Source organism: Erpetoichthys calabaricus, chromosome 1 (genome assembly GCF_900747795.2).
Source record: "Erpetoichthys calabaricus chromosome 1, fErpCal1.3, whole genome shotgun sequence".
NCBI lineage: Eukaryota > Metazoa > Chordata > Cladistia > Polypteriformes > Polypteridae > Erpetoichthys > Erpetoichthys calabaricus.
The window spans coordinates 335,670,393-335,691,138 of NC_041394.2; the positions used below are offsets into that span (position 1 = coordinate 335,670,393).

The following is a 20,746-nucleotide window of genomic DNA, read 5'->3' on the forward strand; positions in this document are numbered from 1 at the left end:
CCATTCCACAGTTTTGGGGCCCTGTAACTAAAAGCTCGACCCTCCCCCCCTGTTATTTTATTAATCCTTGGAATCATAAGCAGACTGGCATCTTCAGATCTTAATGTGCGCTCTGGTTTGTAAGTCATGTTAGTTCAGACAAGTAAGCCGGACCGTTGCCATTTAATGCTTTATATGTTAAAAGGAGGATTTTGAAATCTGCCCTAAACTTAACTGGGAGCCAGTGTACGGATTTAAGAATTGGAGTTGTGTTTTCATATTTTCTTGTTCTTGTAATAATTCTTGCAGCAGCATTTTGGATTAACTGTATAAAGAGCAGTTTGAACATCCAGTGAACACCGCATTGCAGTAGTCAAGCCTACTAGAAATAAATGCATGAATTAATTTCTCAGAATCCTGTTTATTTAGAAAGCGCCTTAATTTCCCAACACTTTTAAGATGGAAGAAAAATGATTTGGACAACTTTGCAATATGCACTTAATGACATGCTATAGTCAAATATAACTCCTAGGTTGCAGGCTGATTCAGTAAAATTAATGGTGATTCCAACTGAATTAAATGATGACAAAATATTGTTGTGATCAGCGTCATTCCCTCCAACAATTAACATCTCTGTTTTATCTGTGTTTAAAGACAAGTAGTTCTCATCCATCCATTCCTTTAATTCACTAACACAACTAATTAAAGACAACATCACAGAAACTTCATTGAATCTAAATGAAATGTATAACTGGGTGTCATCTGCATACGAGTGAAAATTAACATTATGTTTCCTAATGATAGATCCCAGTGGAAGCATGTAAAGTGAAAACAGTAAAAGTCCCAGTGCTGAGCCCTGCGGGACACCATGTTGAACTTGTATATAATGATGGAGTGCTGTCAGCACATTTCTGTACATATTGGAATCAATTTGATAAATAAGAACTAAACCAAGTGAGCACAGTGCCTGTAAGCCCAACATCATTTTCTAGCCTGTGTAGTAAAATAGAATGGTCGATGGTGTTAAATGCTGCACTTAAGTCTAACAACATAATTACAGTGGAGATTCCTTCATCGGAGGATATCAGAATGTCATTTACAACCCGCGTTAGTGCCGTTTCTGTACTATGACCAGTGCGGTAACCAGACTGGAATTTCTTAAATAAACTGTAATGCTTAAGGTGTGAGTGAAGTTAACTGGCAACTACTTTTTCTAGTATTTTAGAGAGAAAGGATAAATTTGAAATAGGCCTATAATTATTTAGTATGTGTGGGTCTAGGTCTGACTTTTAAAGTAATGGTTTAATGACTGACACTTTTAGTGTATCAGGTACTGTGCCATGCAATAATGAACTATTGATAATGTTTAGAATAGGCACTGCAAGAACATCCATTGCACTTTTTACTAGTTTTGTTGCCACTGGATCTAGGAAGTAAGTAGTGGGTTTCATTTTAGAAATTAAAGTTAAGACTTCCTGCTCAGTTACAGGATTAAAATTACTAAAGTGCCGAATGCAATGTGAGGCAGAGTCTGCTAAGCTAGTATGCGGTTTGTACTGTGATGCTGAGATGTTATATTTTGAATTTTCTCATTGAAGAAGTTAATAAAGTCTGTACTGCTAATATCTGTTGGTATTTTGCACTGTAGATCTGAATTCCCATTTGTTAATTTAGCAACTGTTCTAAACAGTACCCGAGGATTCTTATTATTGGTATCTATTATTGTAGAATAGTATTCTGAGTGAGCTTTAAAGAGAGCTTTTTTATATTTAACACTCACTGTCCATGCAATTTGAAAAACCTGCAGCTTTGTTGTTCTCCATCTGTGCTCCAGTTTTTAACACTCTAATTTAATAGCTAGGGTATTTTCATTAAACCAAGGAGAGTTTCTATGTGCTTTGATCACTTTTGTTTTAAGGGAAGCCACTGTGTCCAGAGCATCTCTCAAGGTCACATTATAATGTGATGTTAGCTCATCTAAATTGTTCTCCATGTTTACATTTGATGTTAACTTATCTAAATTGTTTTCCACAATTACACTCGACTTACTCAAAGTGTCTATAAATTTTGAAGCAGAATTACAATCTAGATGTCGCACTGTCTTTGATTTAATCTGTGAGTGCGTTGGCAAGGGCAGGACTAAATTAAATGTAATTAAGTAGTGATCGGAAATAACTTTTAATGGAGTAATATTTAAATTTTGAATTTCAACTTTGTATGTTATAATTAAATCTAATGTGTGGTTATGATTATGAGTTGGACATTTGACAATCTGACAAAATCCTACTGAATTTAACAAATAAGTAAAACATTTGCTAAAAATGTCAGTTTCCACATCAATGTGTACATTAAAATCCCCCATCAATACTACGTGATCATAATTTATAGCCAAATCAGATAAAAGGTTGCTAAATTCAGTCATGAACAATGAATATGGCCCTGGTAGTCTGTAGACTAGCACTATAATTGTGTTGGAATCTGTTTTAATATTTAAAATGAATGCCTCAAAGGATGTAAAGTCGCCTAAATTTTTAGACATGATTTGCATTTTGTTACAATGAATTATTCCAAGTCCTCCTCCTCGACCAGAATTTCTAGACTTATGAAGGAACGAGTAGCCATCTGGTGACGCCTCAGCTAGGGGGACAGTGTCACACTTACTAAGCCAGGTTTCAGTGGGAAGAAACAGATCAGATTTTGTACTTAATATAATTTACCAAAACAGCTTTACTGCCAAGAGAGCGAATGTTCAATAAGCAGCATTTAAAACTGCATGCTTCTTTCTGAACTGGTGATATATTTTTTGTTATAATTTGAAGTAAATTTCTATTACAGATGCCCCTGGTGGAGGGTCTGGTTTTATCCCTTGATCTAATTATACACCTTATTTTTTGGTTATCAAGTAATTTAAGGTTTGCATCAAGACTAAACTTACTGGATGCCCCACAACAGGGATTATGGGTAACAGCTTCAGGATAGTAACAGGTGGGATAAACAACAGGCTGTGATTTAAGATCACATGACTGTGGCCTGGATGGTGCTCTAATCAGTCAACCAGGCAGTTTTGCTGCCATATTTTGGGATGATACATAAGATCCCCTCCAGTTAGGATGAAGACCATCTCTTCTGAAAAATCCAGGCCTTTCCCAAAAATCACCCCAATTGTTCACAAACACTGTTTTTATTTGCACAACAGGTTTCCAGCCAGCAGTGAAGGGAATGCAATCTGCTATAAATCACATCCCGTCTATATAATCTTGGTAAGGGGCCAGATACAACTAAATTCCAACATTTTCTTTTAGCTTTGGTGCACAAAGAGATGAAGTTCCTCTTTAATATCTCAGATTGCTGTAAATAAATATCATTAGTGCCGACATGCAGCAATAAGGTAGATACTTCATCGTCTGCAACACGATTCAATGCGGCCTCTATGTCAGAAATCTTGGCCCACGTGAGGCATTTAACATTGACTGCTGGTTTAACATAGTTTGGAATTCTAATATCCTGCGGTGGGTTGGCACCCTGCCCAGGATTGTTTCCTGCCTTGTGCCCTGTGTTGGCTGGGATTGGCTCCAGCAGACCCCCGTGACCCTGTGTTCGGATTCAGCGGGTTGGAAAATGGATGGATGGATGGATGGATGGAATTCTAATATTCCGCACTACGGAATCGCCAATAATGAGCACTTTCTTATTCTAAGTTTACAAAGGTGCGCTGCGGAGTGCTGATAATCTGTTCTGGCTCCGAATTGGTGACCTGGGTGCCGAGGGACTAAATTTTGGCTTCTTAGAATCCTGTCTTACTGTTACCCACTCGCCCTGTGGCTGAATTGGTGCTGCTGACTTTGGCCACGCACTGACTACAGTGGGACCTAGAGAGACTGAAGCCGAATTGTCTAAACAAACCGAGTTGATACAATTTTCAGTTTGCCTAATTGCTATTAGGTTCCTAACACGGTCCTCAAATTCACGTATTTTCCCGACCAACTCTAAATTAACTAAACACATTTGGCAGGTGAAGCTGTCTACACTGTCGGCTGGAAAACCTGAACTGTGCATGCTGCAGGACCCACATCATATAAACGGGCCCTCAATGGGCAGTGAGCAGACAGAACTTACGTTTAGCACTGATATCATCTTCTCCATTTTTGTAGTAACTTCGGTGCTTTCTGCGTTCAGCTGAATCACTAAGAGACCGTTGGCTTTAAATTTCCACCACCAACTGAGCGATCGAATAGTGAATGATGAATACACACCGGTGGCAATGGAGACAAGCTAGATGGAGAACTGCTGCTTCCTTTGTCTTTTGCATCATACTGCTAATAAGGAGCAGTTGAAACAATTAATACTGCTGTTTAACAATAAAATGAGCAATTAAGGGTGCAAAATCTTAACAAGAGAGACAAGTAAAATGAAGCAGAAAAATGTCACACTTGAGCAATAAGTGCTTCACCAGCAGTGAATGATTTGTCATGAAGCAACTGGGTTGGAACAAAAACCTGAAGACACTGCGGCCCTCCAGGACAGACATTGCTCAGCCCTGATTTAAAGGGTCTGAGTCTTAAATAGCAAATAAACTGAAAGTAATTAATTAGTTGTAAAAACTAGTCACTAATTAAGAAAATGGTTAGAATGAAAACCTGTAGCCACTGTGACTCTCAAGGTTCAGAGTTGGCCACCCCTGGCATAGTGTGTCAAGCAGAGTATCAGTAGGGGCAAGAATTTAGCTACTGGATATCCTACTCCACAAATTACACTCATCGGCTCTTGTATTTGTTAAAAGTCCCAGTGTAGCCATTAGTGTGACCAATCTGATGGACTGGCTTTGGCTGCCCGGGACTGCCACTGTGGTCTAAGTGGACATAGGAGGTGAATACAAGAGCTTTCTGCTGTTTTTGACGTTCCAAAGTATCTTAAGTTTATTGTACAAAAGTAATGAGCATACTTCTCTCACAATTAAAGATTATTATTATTATTTATTTTTTTAAATAATGATACAATTGCTCATTTCAATAGGTAAAAGAAGTGAAATAATAATAATAATAAAAAAATCACCTTCCCCCACCAGTGCCTCCATGAGAAAAGGTGACAACTATATATTTATATAAAAAGTGAAAAAAGGAAAATGAATAAAAAAAATAAAAAAAACACACACACTCCCTTGGAAGTTTACTAGTTTTACTTTACTTCCCTTGGAAATTATTGTCACATAACACTACATCACAGTGCATTTCATTTGGCTTAATCAACAGAAAAAAAAGACTCTAACATCAAAATGAAGAAAAATCTCTGCAAAACTGGCACATGCTTCTCAGACTCATCAGCTTCTCCTCCAGGATTTCCCAGTGTCTTGCGGTAAAGCTGCAACTACTGAAGCACCCAGGTAACAGCTGTCTGTACAGTCTCTCCTATGTCTGTCACTGTAGCCTGTAACTTCTTCAGAACTATTACAAGTCTATGGATGGCCTCCTTCTCTAGTCTCCTTCTAGGACGATTATTTAGTTTTTTCTGGACTGCCTACTCTAAGCATATTTCCAGCTCTGCCATACTCTTTCCAATTCTAAATGATTGATTTAACTAGATATTCTGTGTGAGATTTTCTTGTCTCCAAACTCTGCCTTCTGCTAGTCAATCCTGTTTTCATAAATTTGCTTGGAGTGTTCTTTTGCCTTCATTGTGTAGGGTAGGCCACCATATTGACTCAGCACTGGCCTTTCCACATAAAGGTGCATTTAGACTACAACCAGCTGAAACCTCAGACAGGTGACCTCCACTCAACTAATTCTGTGACTTGTAAAGCCTACTGGCTGCACCGGTTATGATTAGGTGTGTTATATTAAAGGGGGTGATGCAATCAATTATTTTGTGTTTTAGATTTGTTTTTAATTTAGATCAATTTACAGAGATCTGTTTTCACTTTGACATTAAAGAGTCTTTTTTGTTGATCACGGTCAAAGAAAATTCTGTGATTCAGTGTCGTAGAACAACAAAATGTGAAACTTCCAATGGGGTGAATACTTTTTTTTTTGTTTTGTTTTTATAGGCACCATACTTAGAAATTCAATAAAACTAAAAGGATTAGAAGCTCTATGTGTCACCAGTCACCAGCCATTTAACTCCCAACCACTCGTTAATATCAAAACTGGATAACCCCACAGACTTCCACAGACCAAAAGACAGTGAGAGGCCTGCACCAAGTAAACCACAATAGTGACCAAAGAGAAGAGTCTTTGCTATAAAGAGAGAAGAGGAAGGACAGAGAAGTCAAGGAATGGAAAGATACAAGGAGAGAATTGAAAATCAAGATCAAGAAAACGGAGCCAAAGATGAAGGACCACAAACAAGAGATTAGTCGGAAACAGAAAAAAATAATAAAATGAAGTTACTTGGTATTAAAAGAGCAGACATGAAACTAGACATTAATGAGTAAACCTACAATATAATGCTGTTGAAGTGTAAAATGATGGTAATAAATATAAACAATGTATGTGGAGGACTGGGCTCTTTAGAGGAAAGATAAATGGTTTTAGAAACAGCTCTTGAGAATAAAACAAGTGGGCAGAAAATCTGCAAGAAAATGGCGAGGAGGTGCAGGACCAAGCTCTGTTTGGAGAAGGTTGATCAAGCACACCAACCTCACGCAGAAGTGGAAAAAGATGAAGAAGAAGAAGACTACGGTGGCCACATTTCCAAACTGAGTGTACTGTGAAAGGCTGTACCTAGTCTTGTACAAAGCAGCCTATAGGGTGTGGTTAGGCTTTTAAACAGATAAGCAAAGGAAATCAAAAAGAGGGTGAGAGAGGAGATCACAGAACACCACAGGGGGTTTTAAGGATAGACCTCAGCTGGAAGAAAAAAAAATAAAAGAGGAGGACAGGAAATATAACTTGGGTTGCAGGCACTGGAGCATCTCAAGCCTGAAGTCATTGAAAATATCTATTTACAAGTAAGTTCTAGGTTTAGTTCTCTGATAATACAATCTTCATTAGGGCTGATGTTTTCAATGGTTGTTAAGTTTTCCTTTAAAGCGGCCACTTTAATACTCCTAATGAGTCGAAACATCTATGCATGTTGTTTGAGAATTGCAACAAGAAAGCCTAACAAAACACACGCACAGCGAGATTAAAGATGAAAAATTAATGGAAGGAGATTGAAAACATTGTCAGAAAGAAAATATGACTCATTTTCTACAGATCCAAGATGCTTCAACAAGAAGAAGGTCAATTCACCAATGCAATTTCTGAGTCTGAGGATAATATAATTCAGAGGTTGTTTAGTTGTAGATATGAATATAAATGTAATGATCAGAGGTGGGTCTACAATTCAAATGCCTGTTCACATCTAATGTTTAACGATAGTTTAGTGAAAAATAAAGCATGTTTGAGACGTCATGAGCATACGACTAGATGACCTGATGTGTGGATTATGTGACACAAGTAACAACAGATTTTTTTCATTGACTTTTTTTACATTGTTTTCTGTTGTAAAATGTTGGGCACCAGAGACACCTATTCTATCTGAAATTCTATTGTCTCTGTTCTGTATGAAAACATAAATAAACAATAGCCTTGGGTAGGGTATTCCTTTAACTCCAGACAAAATGGCAATTAAAAAGTCTCCTTGGAATACTCCACCATTTCATTTTTCTATTTGGAATTGTGGTTTGGCCTTTGTCATGGTGGAGCATCAGGGATGTTTGCCAGTGGTGCCTAGTAGTTTAAATGAAAATTACAGGAACAGAGAAGATTTTCTCCAGTTCAAGGTATTTGAGTATCCAGCTGTAGGGTAACCTATCAAAGGCTTTTTATGCTTCATCCACACCACACTGTTGTTGTTGTGGTCATTTTTTTTCTTCCTTTCTTATAGCACCCTTACTTCAGTTCACAATAACTGTTCCTTTGCAATTTATGACCTTCTTGTTGTTCTGTTTTATTGCCCATTACAGTACTTACATCCTGGCGATTGTAAGTCCCATCTGTGTCCAATGTGAATTCTTTTGTAATCCTGCAAACAGTTAATTCAAACACATCATTTACCACATTCATTACACTGATAGAGCAATATTCACACTGGAGAAAAGCCCTTTCTTGTGAACTGTTTGCCATATTCAGAATAGAAATGAGGGATCTTCTTAGCATGAATTCTTTTGTGGTTCTGCAGAAGGCATTGGGATTCTGCGTTTCTTGTAGTATTCAGTAATGTCCTTCATTACCTTAACAATATCTGTTCTGTTGTACTCTGTGGCCTTCTTTGATCCTCCTTCTTGTCTACTGCCACATTTTCGAATTCTGATCCAGGTGACTGTAAATTCTTATTTTGTCAACTGATTTTAAGAGAGTCAGGTTATAGGGGTGGTAGCTTTTTGCTACTTGGGTTTTTTCAAATTTGGTGAAAAGAAAGTTGCTCCTGTGATGGATCACTGTGGTATCACCTACATTTGACACATTAACCTCTTTTCACACTTGGCCATATGTTGATATTGGGGGTTAGTTTTGAGTATGACACAAGCTGGGTATGGTGTCAGGATCTGAGTCAGTAGCTCTTCTTGGAATACATTTTCTATTAGTCTGCTGCTTCAAACTATTTCATTTCTTTCACTTGTGTGTCTTCTATATCCGTGTATAGATTACTTCTCCATTCTGCTTCTTTTGTACATTCTTGGGTAGTGTTGTGTAGATTTCTCCAAAGTACTTCAGGTTCCTTTTTGTCAGTTTTTTCTTCACTCCAATGTAGCTTTGAATGTCTCTGAGAGCTGCATTTGGTAGAGAATCGTTTGCCACAGTCATTACAGAAATATCGCTTTTCTCCACTGTGAAGTCTTATGTGTCTTTGAAGATTACATTTAACTGAAAATCGTTTGCCACATTCATTACAGTGATAGGGCTTTTCTCCAGTGTGAGTTCTTTTGTGGATGTGGAGTTCATCCATTTTTAAAAATCGCTTACCACATTCAGAACAACAGTATTTTCTCTCTCCAAAGTGAATTCTTGTGTGTCTTTGAAGACTGCTCTTATTTGAAAACTGTTTGACACATTCATTACAGTGATAGGGCTTTTCTCCAGTGTGAGTTCTTTTGTGGCTGTGAAGATCATCCAACAACAAGAATAGTTTACCACAGTCAGAACAGCAGTGATTTTTCTCTCCAATGTGAATTTTTCTGTGTCTTCGAAGATTGCTCATATTTGAAAATTGTTTGCCACATTCACCACAGTGATCCGGCTTTTGTCCAGTATGAATTTTTCTGTGGGCCTGCAAATTACTCCTGTTTGAAAATTGCTTGCCACATTCAGAACAGCAATATGCTGGTGCTCCAGTGTGAACAATTGTGTGGTCATGAAGACCACTCCAGTGAGTGAATCTCTCACCACATTCAGGACAGCAGTACGGTTTCTCTCCAGTATGAACCCTTGTGTGAATTCGAAGACTGCTCAGTAACGAAAACCGTCTGCCACATTCCTTACATTGAAAGGGTTTTTCTCCTGTGTGAATTCTTGTGTGGTTCTGAAGATGACTCTTTATTGCAAATTGTTTGCCACATTCAGAACAGCCATAAGGATTCTCTCCAGTGTGACTCCTTGTGTGGAGCAAAAAATAGCTTCTATTAGAGAATCGTTTGCCACATGTATTACAATGATAGGGCTTTTCTCCAGTATGGATTCTCATGTGAGTTTCAAAACGGCTCTTTTTTGATAATTGTTTACCACATTCAGAGTAGAAGTGAGACTTCCGTTTTGTAGGAATGCAATGATTACATTCCATTTTAGATTTGCATTTCAAACTTTTTGTGTGCTCATGTTCAATATACAAATCAATTGAATTTGTGTTGTTCACCTCATGTTGAGAGTTCACGTCAGTCATAGAATGATACTGCAAGGTGGTTGGTATTGAAATTTCTGATACAGATATTGCTTTCTTCACGTTTCCTTTAAGTGCTGTCTGTTGCGATCTGCAGTGAAAGGAAATCTGCCGAAATGAAGACAAGGAGGAGCTTCCACCATCTTGTATATCTGTAGAAAGTTACACATGCACAATTTTAGAAGAATGTTTAAAGGAAGATCAGACAAAAGTCAGCTATTTAGTTTAAGATAGCTAATTCCTGCTCAGATAAACCCAACTCATAACAATTCCCGAACACTGATACTAACATTTATTAAACTAATGACAGATTCGCTAAAATAGAAAAAAATAAATTAACAGCGACTGATAGCATCATAAAATGCATGTATGAGGTCTTGGCAGAAACAAGAGAAGTTCATCATCAGAAACAGTGAAATCTATTCTCTGGTAAAAGCCACAAGAGAGAGCATTTAAAATTTAGAAACAAGGAGTCAGTAAGAATTGTGCATTTAAAAAAAAAAAAAAAAAAAAACACAAATTATCTAATATATAAACATCTACGTGTTGAAGTGTGTGTGTCTGTCTGGCCCAGAAGTGTGAGGCTACAGCACGAAGCTCAAAGAAAAGTGAAACCGCCGAGAAAAGTGAAAGTTGCTTAGCCGCTGATACACAAGCAAGGCAAGTATGTTGGCAAAACGAAACCGCAGAGGAGAGAGAATCTTGCTTAGCCGTTGATACACAAGCAAGGTGAGCATGTCAGCAAAATGAAACCGCAGAGGAAGGTGAACCTCGCTTAGCCACTAATGCACAACCGATGCGATTGATTGAATGAAGTGCCAGAATCCATGGTTTCTAGGAGCCTGGTCTTTTTACAGCTAGTCAAATATAAAAGAAAACTACTTCAGTATAACAACTTAGAATTATGAATATACACAAGCAGTCACAGAGTCCAAGTGAGAATGTGGTTGGATATTTCAAAGGGATTTTATTTCATACAATGTTGTTTTGTTATATTGATGACTGATGTCACTTTGTGTTTCAGTTTTATGGGTACTGCCATCTTGTTTATGGTTACTAGGGCCATTGCCAGTCACATGACATATCATAACAAAATTTCTGTTCCTTAATATAAGATGACAACAAATAAAATTGAATGTAATTTGCAAATCTAAATAACAGGTGCAGAATTTCAAATTTAGTTTCGCCAGTGACTTTTTATCTTGTGGATTTAGGTTTTAATTGAATGGCAATTTTTGTCTTTCAGTTTTGACTTTGGCCTACTTTTTCAACCATCCCCTGCCCTTTATTCTCTCATCACATTATTCTGCTCATCTTGAAAATCATTGTCCTTTAGGAGGTGCCTTTTAAACCACACTACAACACTAAGAGCAAAGTCACCTGTCAAATAACCATTTACATCCTCCTCACTTAACAACCCTGTTGACAGTATGCACAGTAAATCTCCAGGTCCAGTCAGCAGCTCCAGTTGCATACTCACAACATGATCTTTTGTGACACCTTCAATATGTTTCTAACTCTGACTGTAATCACCAGCTGCTTTAAGACAACCAACATTGTTTTCTAATTCCAAAATGCCTTTCTAGTCACATGTCTGAATGAGTGCTTGTTATAGCGCACATATGAAGTCCAGGGTACTTGATGCAGAGAACTTGCATCAGTTTCGCTATCACATAAACCAATTCACAGAATCCATGAGATTTCCAGAGATATCAATGCAACACCAACAATAACCCACCTGGACAACAAAAATATGGGGTTTTGTTCAGCAATCAACACCATGAATCTCCAGATGTTAACAATGGAACTCAAGGCCCTTGCGTGACTGGATTGGCAGGCCTCTGACTAGCCTCTTCTAAAAATAGAACTCCGAGTACCTGAACATCCTGCAGCTGTATGTATAGTGCACTCCTACTGTTCTTCATTTGTGACCTGAACTCCATTTTCAAGTTTACAGAGGACAGTAATAGTGGGGCTGAGTGCTACCATTCAAGAGGCCATCGATCGCAAGAAGGTTCAACTGCTTACTGGCTAGTGTAAATACAAAACTCCTTATGTCAAAAAAAGAAGCCAATCATCAACTACAGGAAATTTGGTGGTTGTTGTGCTTCTATTTACATTCTGGGGGTCAGCACTTGATATAGGGAACATTGGGGTCCACATTACTGATGATCTCCTATGGTCCCTCAACCTCCTCGATCTTCTTAAATACTCACCACAGCTCTCATTTTTTGAGAAGTCTGGGAATATCAACCTGCTATCAGATGCCTTCCTAATTTCAACAGAGGCACAGTGGTGGTCATGCTGAGGAGGCGATATGACAGACACCATCATGTTTGCCCTTAGCAGCATTTCACCTAAAATTTTCTATGAATGGCTGAATTGTGGTGGAACTCGGGTATAAAGTGCCTTTATTTAATTAAACTTGTGTCTTTGTCAGAATTACATGGATTTTGTAAGAATACTAGCTCCACTAGCATCACCCAAATTAGCTCTTGGCAACACAGAGCTTAAGTTCATTAGGGACTTTACATTTTGTACCCTAACTGAAGTTCACAGCTTTAAATTACAACTCACCATTTTAGATGTATGTGCCAATGTGGACATCCAGACTACAGAATACAAACAGAATGAAATGACCAATCAAACGATAATCATCACTGAGGAACTTAAAATATTAAATGATTAACTGTGTTACCCAACTTTGTCTTGGAAAGCTGAATGAGCCTCAGTTATAGTGCCATTGGATATTTGAATGTATACAAATTACTATGTACAGTAACTAAGTGCTTTTCTGTATACAATATTTTTATTTATTTATTTTTTTAAACCAGAGGCTAATATTAGGAAGGCGTGTCAGCGGGATTTAGGAGATTCTCAAAGTGTTCCTTCCACTGCCCGACTATACAGATAAACCCATGCTTTAAACCACATGGACGAAGCACTGCTTCTCCCTCCTTAGTCGCCTAACAGGTTGCCAGTAACGTTTCACAGCTGACTGAAAGTCACTTTCCATGGCATCAGCTAACTCCTCCAATACCCAAGTTTTTACTTCCACAGCCACCATTGTTGCACTATGTTTTGCTTGTCAACTGCGTCTGGAGCCCCACAAGCTAACCAAGCTCGAAAGGTCTTCTTCTTCAGTCTGACAGCTTCCTTTAGTGCTGGCATCAACCACTGGGAATGGAGTCATAGAATGAGCACCTGTAGGTCGGGCGTTTATCTAGGCGACCTGTCTGGGTACAGCCCAAAGAAGCAACATAGATTAGTCTTCTTGTGGGCCCAACACCTGCAAGAGGAATCATAAGGGTCTAGTGCTTTGTGGCTAGGGTGGTGATTGAAGGCAGGTACCTTGGCAAACTGATCCCCGCTACCAAAATTGGTATGAGTAAGTGTGGGAGGTAGAGAGGTACTGTTTAAATACAGTCGAGCTCACCACAGAGCAGGCTCTAAAACCAAACTCCTGGAGAGTGCCTAGACTCTATTCCACTCCGGGGTAAGAGGCATCGGGCAGATGTGGGTTTACTTATAGCCCTCTGGCTCAAACTTCAGCACTCATGTGGGCAAGAAGAGTGAAACCAGGAAGGGTGTGACCGGAAGGAATGGCCAACCTGATCTGAACCAGAGTAGGATTATAATGGTGTAGGTATTTCATCCACATTATAATTATTTACTTAGAAGATCAATTTATTTGCAGGAGAACATTCCGTAAAAAGATTGAATGTTTGTAACTACTATGATAACAAACAACAGAGAGCAAAATATTAAATTAAAACACAAGACGTGTAGGTGGTAGATCAGTTGTGCTGGACATGGCTTGGCATTTAACATTGTGAGAAGCCAATTCAGTGCTATGGGTGGGAGCAGGCAGTCAAGGAATACCATATACAACTAAACTAAGTTGAGCTTGTCATAACCTTCATCCTTTACAGTTACAGCAAAAATATAATCCAGGTGACAAGAATATATATTTTTAAATTAAGCCTCATTGTTTTAAACAATTTGCGTCAAGCCATCAGCCAACCTAGTCTGTGCATGAAACCGTGTGTTAACAGAGCTAGTTGCATAAGCATTGCTGACAAAGAAAAGGCTCTTTAAAATGGTAATTTTATAACTCTTTGAAGAATTAAAGCAAAATTAGAAATATAGGAATTATTTACCATTTTCAAAAGCAAACTGACTTTCCTTGAGAGTTCTTTAAGAAAGCAAATACAACTCAGGGGTTTAAACTGCTGGAAAAAAACAGAAGGATAGTTCTGGGGGTATGTTTATAAAGTAAAATGCAGTCAAATTTAATAATAAGGATACAAGCTTATAATTCAAAATCATGAGAAGCCTAACTATGAAAGTGATCTGCAAATAGTGGAGGAACCCAAAGGTGAAACAATTGGCAAGTAAAATTAACAACTTTTCTTTTAAAATCATATGTCAGGTTTTGCTTTCCAGTAAGATGTTTTTTCTCATATATTTGACTTACATTGGAATATTGACGTTCAATCTGACAGCCCTAGTTTGAATATTCAGTTTAAAAAGAGTAAATATTCAAATATAGGTTAAATATTCTAGGTACTACATGAACTGTACATTTGTACTTCAGTGCATTTTATATTATTAGTTATCATTTTTACTTTTTTTTTTTTTTTGGTAGAGGTGCATCTGCAAAGCACAAAATGCTTAAGACTCGTGCACTGCTGTTTAAAAGATGGACAAACAGAGCGATTTACAGAAACAGAGCTCTCTATGCATACAAAATGATAAGATCAAAGTGGATGAATGGTTCTTGAACAGTGAGCTTAAGTATTGTGTACTCATCTCTTTCTATCTTTTTACACTTTTACAATAAAATAAACATTTCCAAGAATAATATAAAATACACAACAGTCTCAGTTTAGGTAAATAATAATAATTCATATATATATATATATATATCACTTTTCTCACTACTCTAAGCGCTCTCCACAGAGAAGACCTGGGAAGCAAACCCACAACCTCCTTACTGCAAAACAGCAGAGCTACCACTGCACCACCTGCGTGAATTTCACTGGCAACTCCCCCAAACTTGTATTATTTTTTCCTCACTTACTTTCTCCAGATTCATTTGATGATGGTTGATCTTCCAAGGCCCTATTTGATGACATTTCCTCATCGGAGTCAGATTTCACTTTGACTGAATACACCTCAAATGAACAGCATCTCTCTTGACATTCATACCAATGAGCAGACTCTGAATGGAGGTCTTCTCCTTTGACGTTGTCAGTAAGTACATGTTTCTGTGTGTCAATCAGGAAGGACTTGACACCCTCTTCTTTAATGCCTATTGTTTCAGAGTCACAATCCTCATCCTTTATGCAGAGCCTCTCCGGTTTAGGGTGATCAGATTCCCACTCACAGTCCTCCTCCTCCACCTCCCTTTTAATATTAACAGCAATTTTCTCTACAGTATACATGTCAGCATTGCACATCTCCGTTGTATCCATCTAAGAGTTATGGGAAATGGCAGCTGCCTCTTGCTCCCTGCAAAAAAACAAAAACATTGAATTCAACCTGAACAGTACCTTCAGGATGTGAATAGCAGAAACAGAGCTCTCCAATACCTCCTTCATTAAGCTTTAGGTCACGTCAGACACTTTACACACACCCTACCACATCTTGTCCTCAGTAATTCATAAAGTTTCATGTCAAATTATGAGGAATAAAATAAGTGTAGTGTTCAGGTACAACAGATTAGAAGATTAATATTTGTGGGGCAGAACTGTGAGAGACCGCCAATATTTGACACATAAGGTAGGAAAAGTATAATATGGCAGGCCAGCAAAATAGTTTCAGGTGCAAATTTAATGCAAGATGCGCTTGCTGTGATCCGAGTATTTACTTTATTCATATTATTAATGGTATTACAGTATATACTCACGGATAAGTTCTTCCGCGGATAAGTCAGGACTTGATTATGCAGTATAATTTCTGGTATTTTATAATGTCGCTCATATAAGTCGAATGCGGGAAAACTCACACTATTGGCACAAGAGATTATGATATGCTAACGGCCACCTGAGAGAGCAACCATGGAGCATACAGCCTTTTTTTTTTCCCTATGTGGGTGCGGCAATGCGCTGTATCAGCGCGTACTTCTAACCTCTCTCTCTCTATTGTGCCTACGTGACCACACGGTAATACCCAAACTATTCCAACGTGTCGTTTGCACTGTTTTGTGTTTTGTATGTCACACCCTCATACACCTTCATTGTAAGAGCATCCCTTATCTACGATGGGGCGTTCTATCAGAAGAAAATATGAAGCTGGTTTTAAATTAAATGTCGTTTCTGATTGCTATACAGCACTTCCAACTTGAGACAATTCCCTATAAATAGTTTCAGCCAATCAGCGCCTTCTAAACATGAAGAATATCAGTGTGAACCTTTATTGTAGCAGCGCGGCATCTTCGTTTCATTCACTTAAATTTAGTTGTTAGACTATTTACTGTTAAGTGCTGCTTGAGCTACCATTTAGTACAACAGGTGGCCTACTTATTTCTTAAATCGATATTGAAACGCACATACAAGCCTCCTAAATTATTGATTGAAATGCCTATGTTTACAGTGTCTATTTCAGGAATTCGTAGTTTTTACTTGTTCCCGTTGTTAGAAATTATAAATTCTCAGTGTCACATATTATTTGTTACTACTCATGAGTCCCGCATCATTGAGATTCTGTTTTATATTCTGTATTTGCACAATTTTTAAAAGGAGCGTTAATTGAACTGACTATAGCAGACTTGTCATCTTCTTAAAATAGACTTTATTTATTTGATATTGACAATTAATCAAAAGGTCAAAAATCAAGGAGGATATGAGTTTGCATGGACTGTGCTGTTTCTTTTTTTTTGTGACATTGTGTCATACATGTTAACAATGTATTCTGTCTTAAATGACAGTGCATATTTTTTTTATATTTCCTAAAGGCCAATATGTATCAATTGGCTCATTAAAATATTTTGACAGTGTATTTTAATGAGAATTATTATAAACATATTACCCATGTAGATATGTAACATTTGGTGAGAATAAATCAAAAAAAGTAACACATATACAGTTAGGCTGCATTGTTTATGATTAACAAAACTCATCGTTTATCTGAAATGTTCTACTTTGTATTTTTATGTTTGGCAATGGAATGCTTCAGTATAGTCTCGATTTATTCCACTTCTGAAGGTGTACATTGTCAGTATTCTCCATTGCATTTGCCCCCAGTGTAACACGTGTAACTGAGGGAAGGCAGACCAGCTCATGTAATGGGAGACAAGGCACATCCTCACCCCGATCCCCAGGCTCTTCTCCTGAATATTCCCATCTTGTGCCTTTTCTCATTCCTGCCAGTTTACTATTATTATTATTATTATTGGACACATATGTAGAGGAAATGCGTGTCTAATTTTATGTGTATGACGGGAAGGACGGTAAAGCCTTCAATGAAAGTCAGTGTTGATGCTTTGGGTAACAAGACAGGTAAGGAGTAGGGAACATTAAATGTGACATTGACTGCGGGGGATTGTGTAACTGGAAGATGGTTTAAGAATACAGAAATGACAAAAGCTTAGTCTTTCAATAATTCTATTTCATCAATGATTTACTCTGTTGTGCTGCACTTCGGAAGACTACTTATTTAACCCCCACCGCTGCCTTTGATAAGATGCATTCACAAGGAAAGGATGTTGCAGACAAAGTCATGTGCTTTTTTTGAAAGTTTGGCTCCAGATGTGCTTATCCAGCTGTTCATCCTTGTTAGTACTTGAGTGATCTTTATGTCCACCTCTGGATGAATTCGCAAAGTTTCTTTTCAACATTTTTGTCGCATTAATGCAGAAATCCCGAGGCTTTCCCTAAATTGCAGAAGATGCTGTTGATGGCATTTATTCTGTTTTAAAGACCGATGTGATTAGTTATGCAGCACACGCTTTTACTCAAATGCTTTCTGGAAATCTAACCCAGCCACAGGGGATGCACAAACCATGACTGGTAAGGGAGAAGAGTTAGCAGATATGATGGAGAGAAGAAAGGTTGATATATTGTGCGTGCAAGAGACTAAATGGAAGGGGAGTAAGGCCAGGTGGATCGGAGGTGGATTCAAATTGTTTTATCATGGTGTGGATGGGAGGAGAAATGGAGTAGGGGTTATTCTGAAGGAACATTATGTTAAGAGTATTTGGGAGGTGAAAAGAGTGTCACAGAGTAATGATTATGAAGCTGGAAATTGGAGGTGTGGTGATGAATGTTGTTAGTGCATATGCACCGCAAGTTGGGTGTGCAATGGGTGAGAAAGAAGATTTTTGGAGTAAGTTGGATGAAGTGAAGAACAGTGTACCCAAGGACAGAAAGTGGTGATTGGAGTGGATTTCAATGGGCATGTGGGTGAAGGGAACAGAGGAGACGAGGAGGTGATGGGTAGATATGGTGTCAAGGAAAGGAATGAAGAAGGTCAGAGGATAGGGGATTTTGCCAAAAGGATGGACATGGCTGTGGTGAATACGTATTTTAAGAAGAGGGAGGAACATAGGGTTACGTACAAGACTGGAGGAAGATGCGCACAGGTAGATTACATCCTATGCAGAAGAGTCAATCTGAAGGAGACAGCAAAGTGGTGGCAGGGGAAAGTGTAGTTAAGCAGCATAGGATGGTGGTTTGTAGGATGACTTTGGAGATCAAGAAGAGGAGGTGAGTGAGGGCAGAGCCAAGGATCAAATAGTGGAAGTTGAAAAAGGAAGACTGCAAGGTTGAGTTTAGGTAGAAGGTGAGACAGGCACTGGGTGGCAGTGAAGAGTTACCAGACAGTTGGGCAACTACAGCAGATGTAGTAAGGGTGACAGCAAGAAGGGTGCTTGGCGTGACATCTGGACAGAGGAAAGAGGAAAAGGAAACCTGGTGGTGGAATGGGGAAGTACAGGAGAGTATACAGAGGAAAAGGATGGCAAAGAAGAAGTGGGATAGTCAGAGAGATGCAGAAAGTTGACAAGAGTACAAGGGGATAAGGCGCAAGGTGAAAAAAGAGGTGGCAAAGGCAAAAGAAAAGGCGTATGATGAGTTGTATGAGAGGCTGGACACTAAGGAGGGAGAAAAGGACCAGTACCGATTGGCTAGACAGAGTGACCGAGCTGGGAAAGATGTGCAGCAGGTTAGGGTAATAAAGGATAAAGATGGAAATGTACTCACTAGCGAGGAGAGTTTGTTGAGCAGATGAAAGAGTACTTTGAGATGCTGATGAATGAAGAGAACGAGAGAGAGAAGAGGTTGGATGATGTGGGAGATAGTGAATCAGGACGTGCAACGGATTAATAAGGAGGAAGCAAGGACAGCTATTAAGAGGATGAAAAATGGAAAGGCTGTTGGTCCAGATGACATACATGTGGAAGCATGGAGGTGTTTAGGAGAGATGGCAGTAGAGTTTTTTAACAAGAATGTTAAATGGAATTTTGGAAAGTGTGAGGATGCCTGAGGAGTGGAGAAGAAGTGTAGTGGTTGCCAATATTTAAGAATAAGGGGGCTGTGCAGGACTGTAGTAACCACAGAGGAATAAAATTGATGAGCCACAGCATGAAGTTATGGGAAAGAGTAGTGGAAGCTAGGTTAAGAAGGGAGGTGATGATTAATGAGTAGCAGTATGGTTTCATGCCAAGAAAGTGCACCACAGATGTGATGTTTGCTGTGAGGGTGTTGATGGAGAAGTATAGAGAAGGCCAGAAGGAGTTGCATTGTATCTTTGTGGACCTGGAGAAAGCATATGACAGGGTGCCTCGAGAGGAGTTGTGGTATTGTATGAGGAAGTCAGGAGTGGCAGAGAAGTACGTAAGAGTTGTACAGAATATGTATGAGGAAAGTGTGATTGTGGTGAGGTCTGCGGTAGGAGTGACTGATGCATTCAAGGTTAAGGTGTGATTACATCAGGGATCGGCTCTGAGCCATTTCTTATTTGTAATGGTGATGGACAGGTTGATAGTCGAGATTAGACAGGTGTCCCCATGGACTATGATGTTTGCTGATGACATTGTGATCTGTAGCGAGAGTAGGGAGCAGGTTGAGGAGACCCTGGAGAGTTGGAGATATGCTCTAGAGAGGAGAGGAATGAAGGTCAGTAGGAACAAGACAGAATACATGTGTGTGAATGAGAGGGAGGTCAGTGGAATGGTGAGGATGCAAGGAGTAGAGTTGGGGAAGGTGGATGAGTTTAAAATCTTGGGATCAACAGTACAGACTAACTGGGATTGTGGAAGAGAGGTGAAAAAGAGTGCAGGTAGAGTGGAATGGGTGGAGAAGAGTGTCAGGAGTGATTTGTGACAGACGGATATCAGCAAGAGTGAAAGGGAAGGTCTACAGGACGGTAGTGAGACCAGCTATGTTATATGGGTTGGAGACGGTGGCACTGACCACAAAGCAAGAGACAGAGCTGGAGGTTGCAGAGTTAAAGATGCTAAGATTTGCATTGGGTGTGACAAGGATGGATAGGATTAGAAATGAGTACATTAGAGGATCAGCTCAAGTTGGACGGTTGGGAGACAAAGTCAGAGAGGCGAAATTGTGTTGGTTTGGACATGTGCAGAGGAGAAATGCTGAGTATATTGGGAGAAGGATGCTAAGGATAGAGCTGCCAGGCAAGAGAAAAAACGGAAGGCCTAAGAGAAGGTTTATGGATGTGGTGAGAGAGGACATGCAGGTGATGGGTGTAACAGAGCAAGATGTAGAGGTCAGAAAGATATGGAAGTAGATGATCCGCTGTGGCGATCCCTAACGGAAGCAGCCGGAAGAAGAAAGCTTTTTGGAAATCAATAATACAAATCAGCTACAGATCTGGGAATCACTGAATAGTAAAAACGTTTAATGAAAGTGTCTTGCGCATATACTGGTGTAATGAGCACGTCGGTTTTAGT

General features: G+C 39.0%; 1 protein-coding gene across 1 annotated transcript in view; it reads right to left on the reverse strand.

Annotated features, from left to right (window-relative positions):
- LOC114667189 (gastrula zinc finger protein XlCGF57.1-like) overlaps positions 1 to 15,308 on the reverse strand; it is a 70,641-nt gene extending 55,333 nt beyond the window's left edge. Inside the window, exons 1-2 of the mRNA XM_028822405.2 lie at positions 14,915 to 15,308; positions 9,808 to 9,983 (exon numbers count right to left, since the gene is read on the reverse strand). Of these exons, the coding sequence (XP_028678238.2) occupies positions 9,808 to 9,983; positions 14,915 to 15,308 (570 nt within the window). The remainder of the gene's footprint in view (positions 1 to 9,807; positions 9,984 to 14,914) is intronic.
- Between the last annotated feature and the right edge of the window lie 5,438 nt (positions 15,309 to 20,746).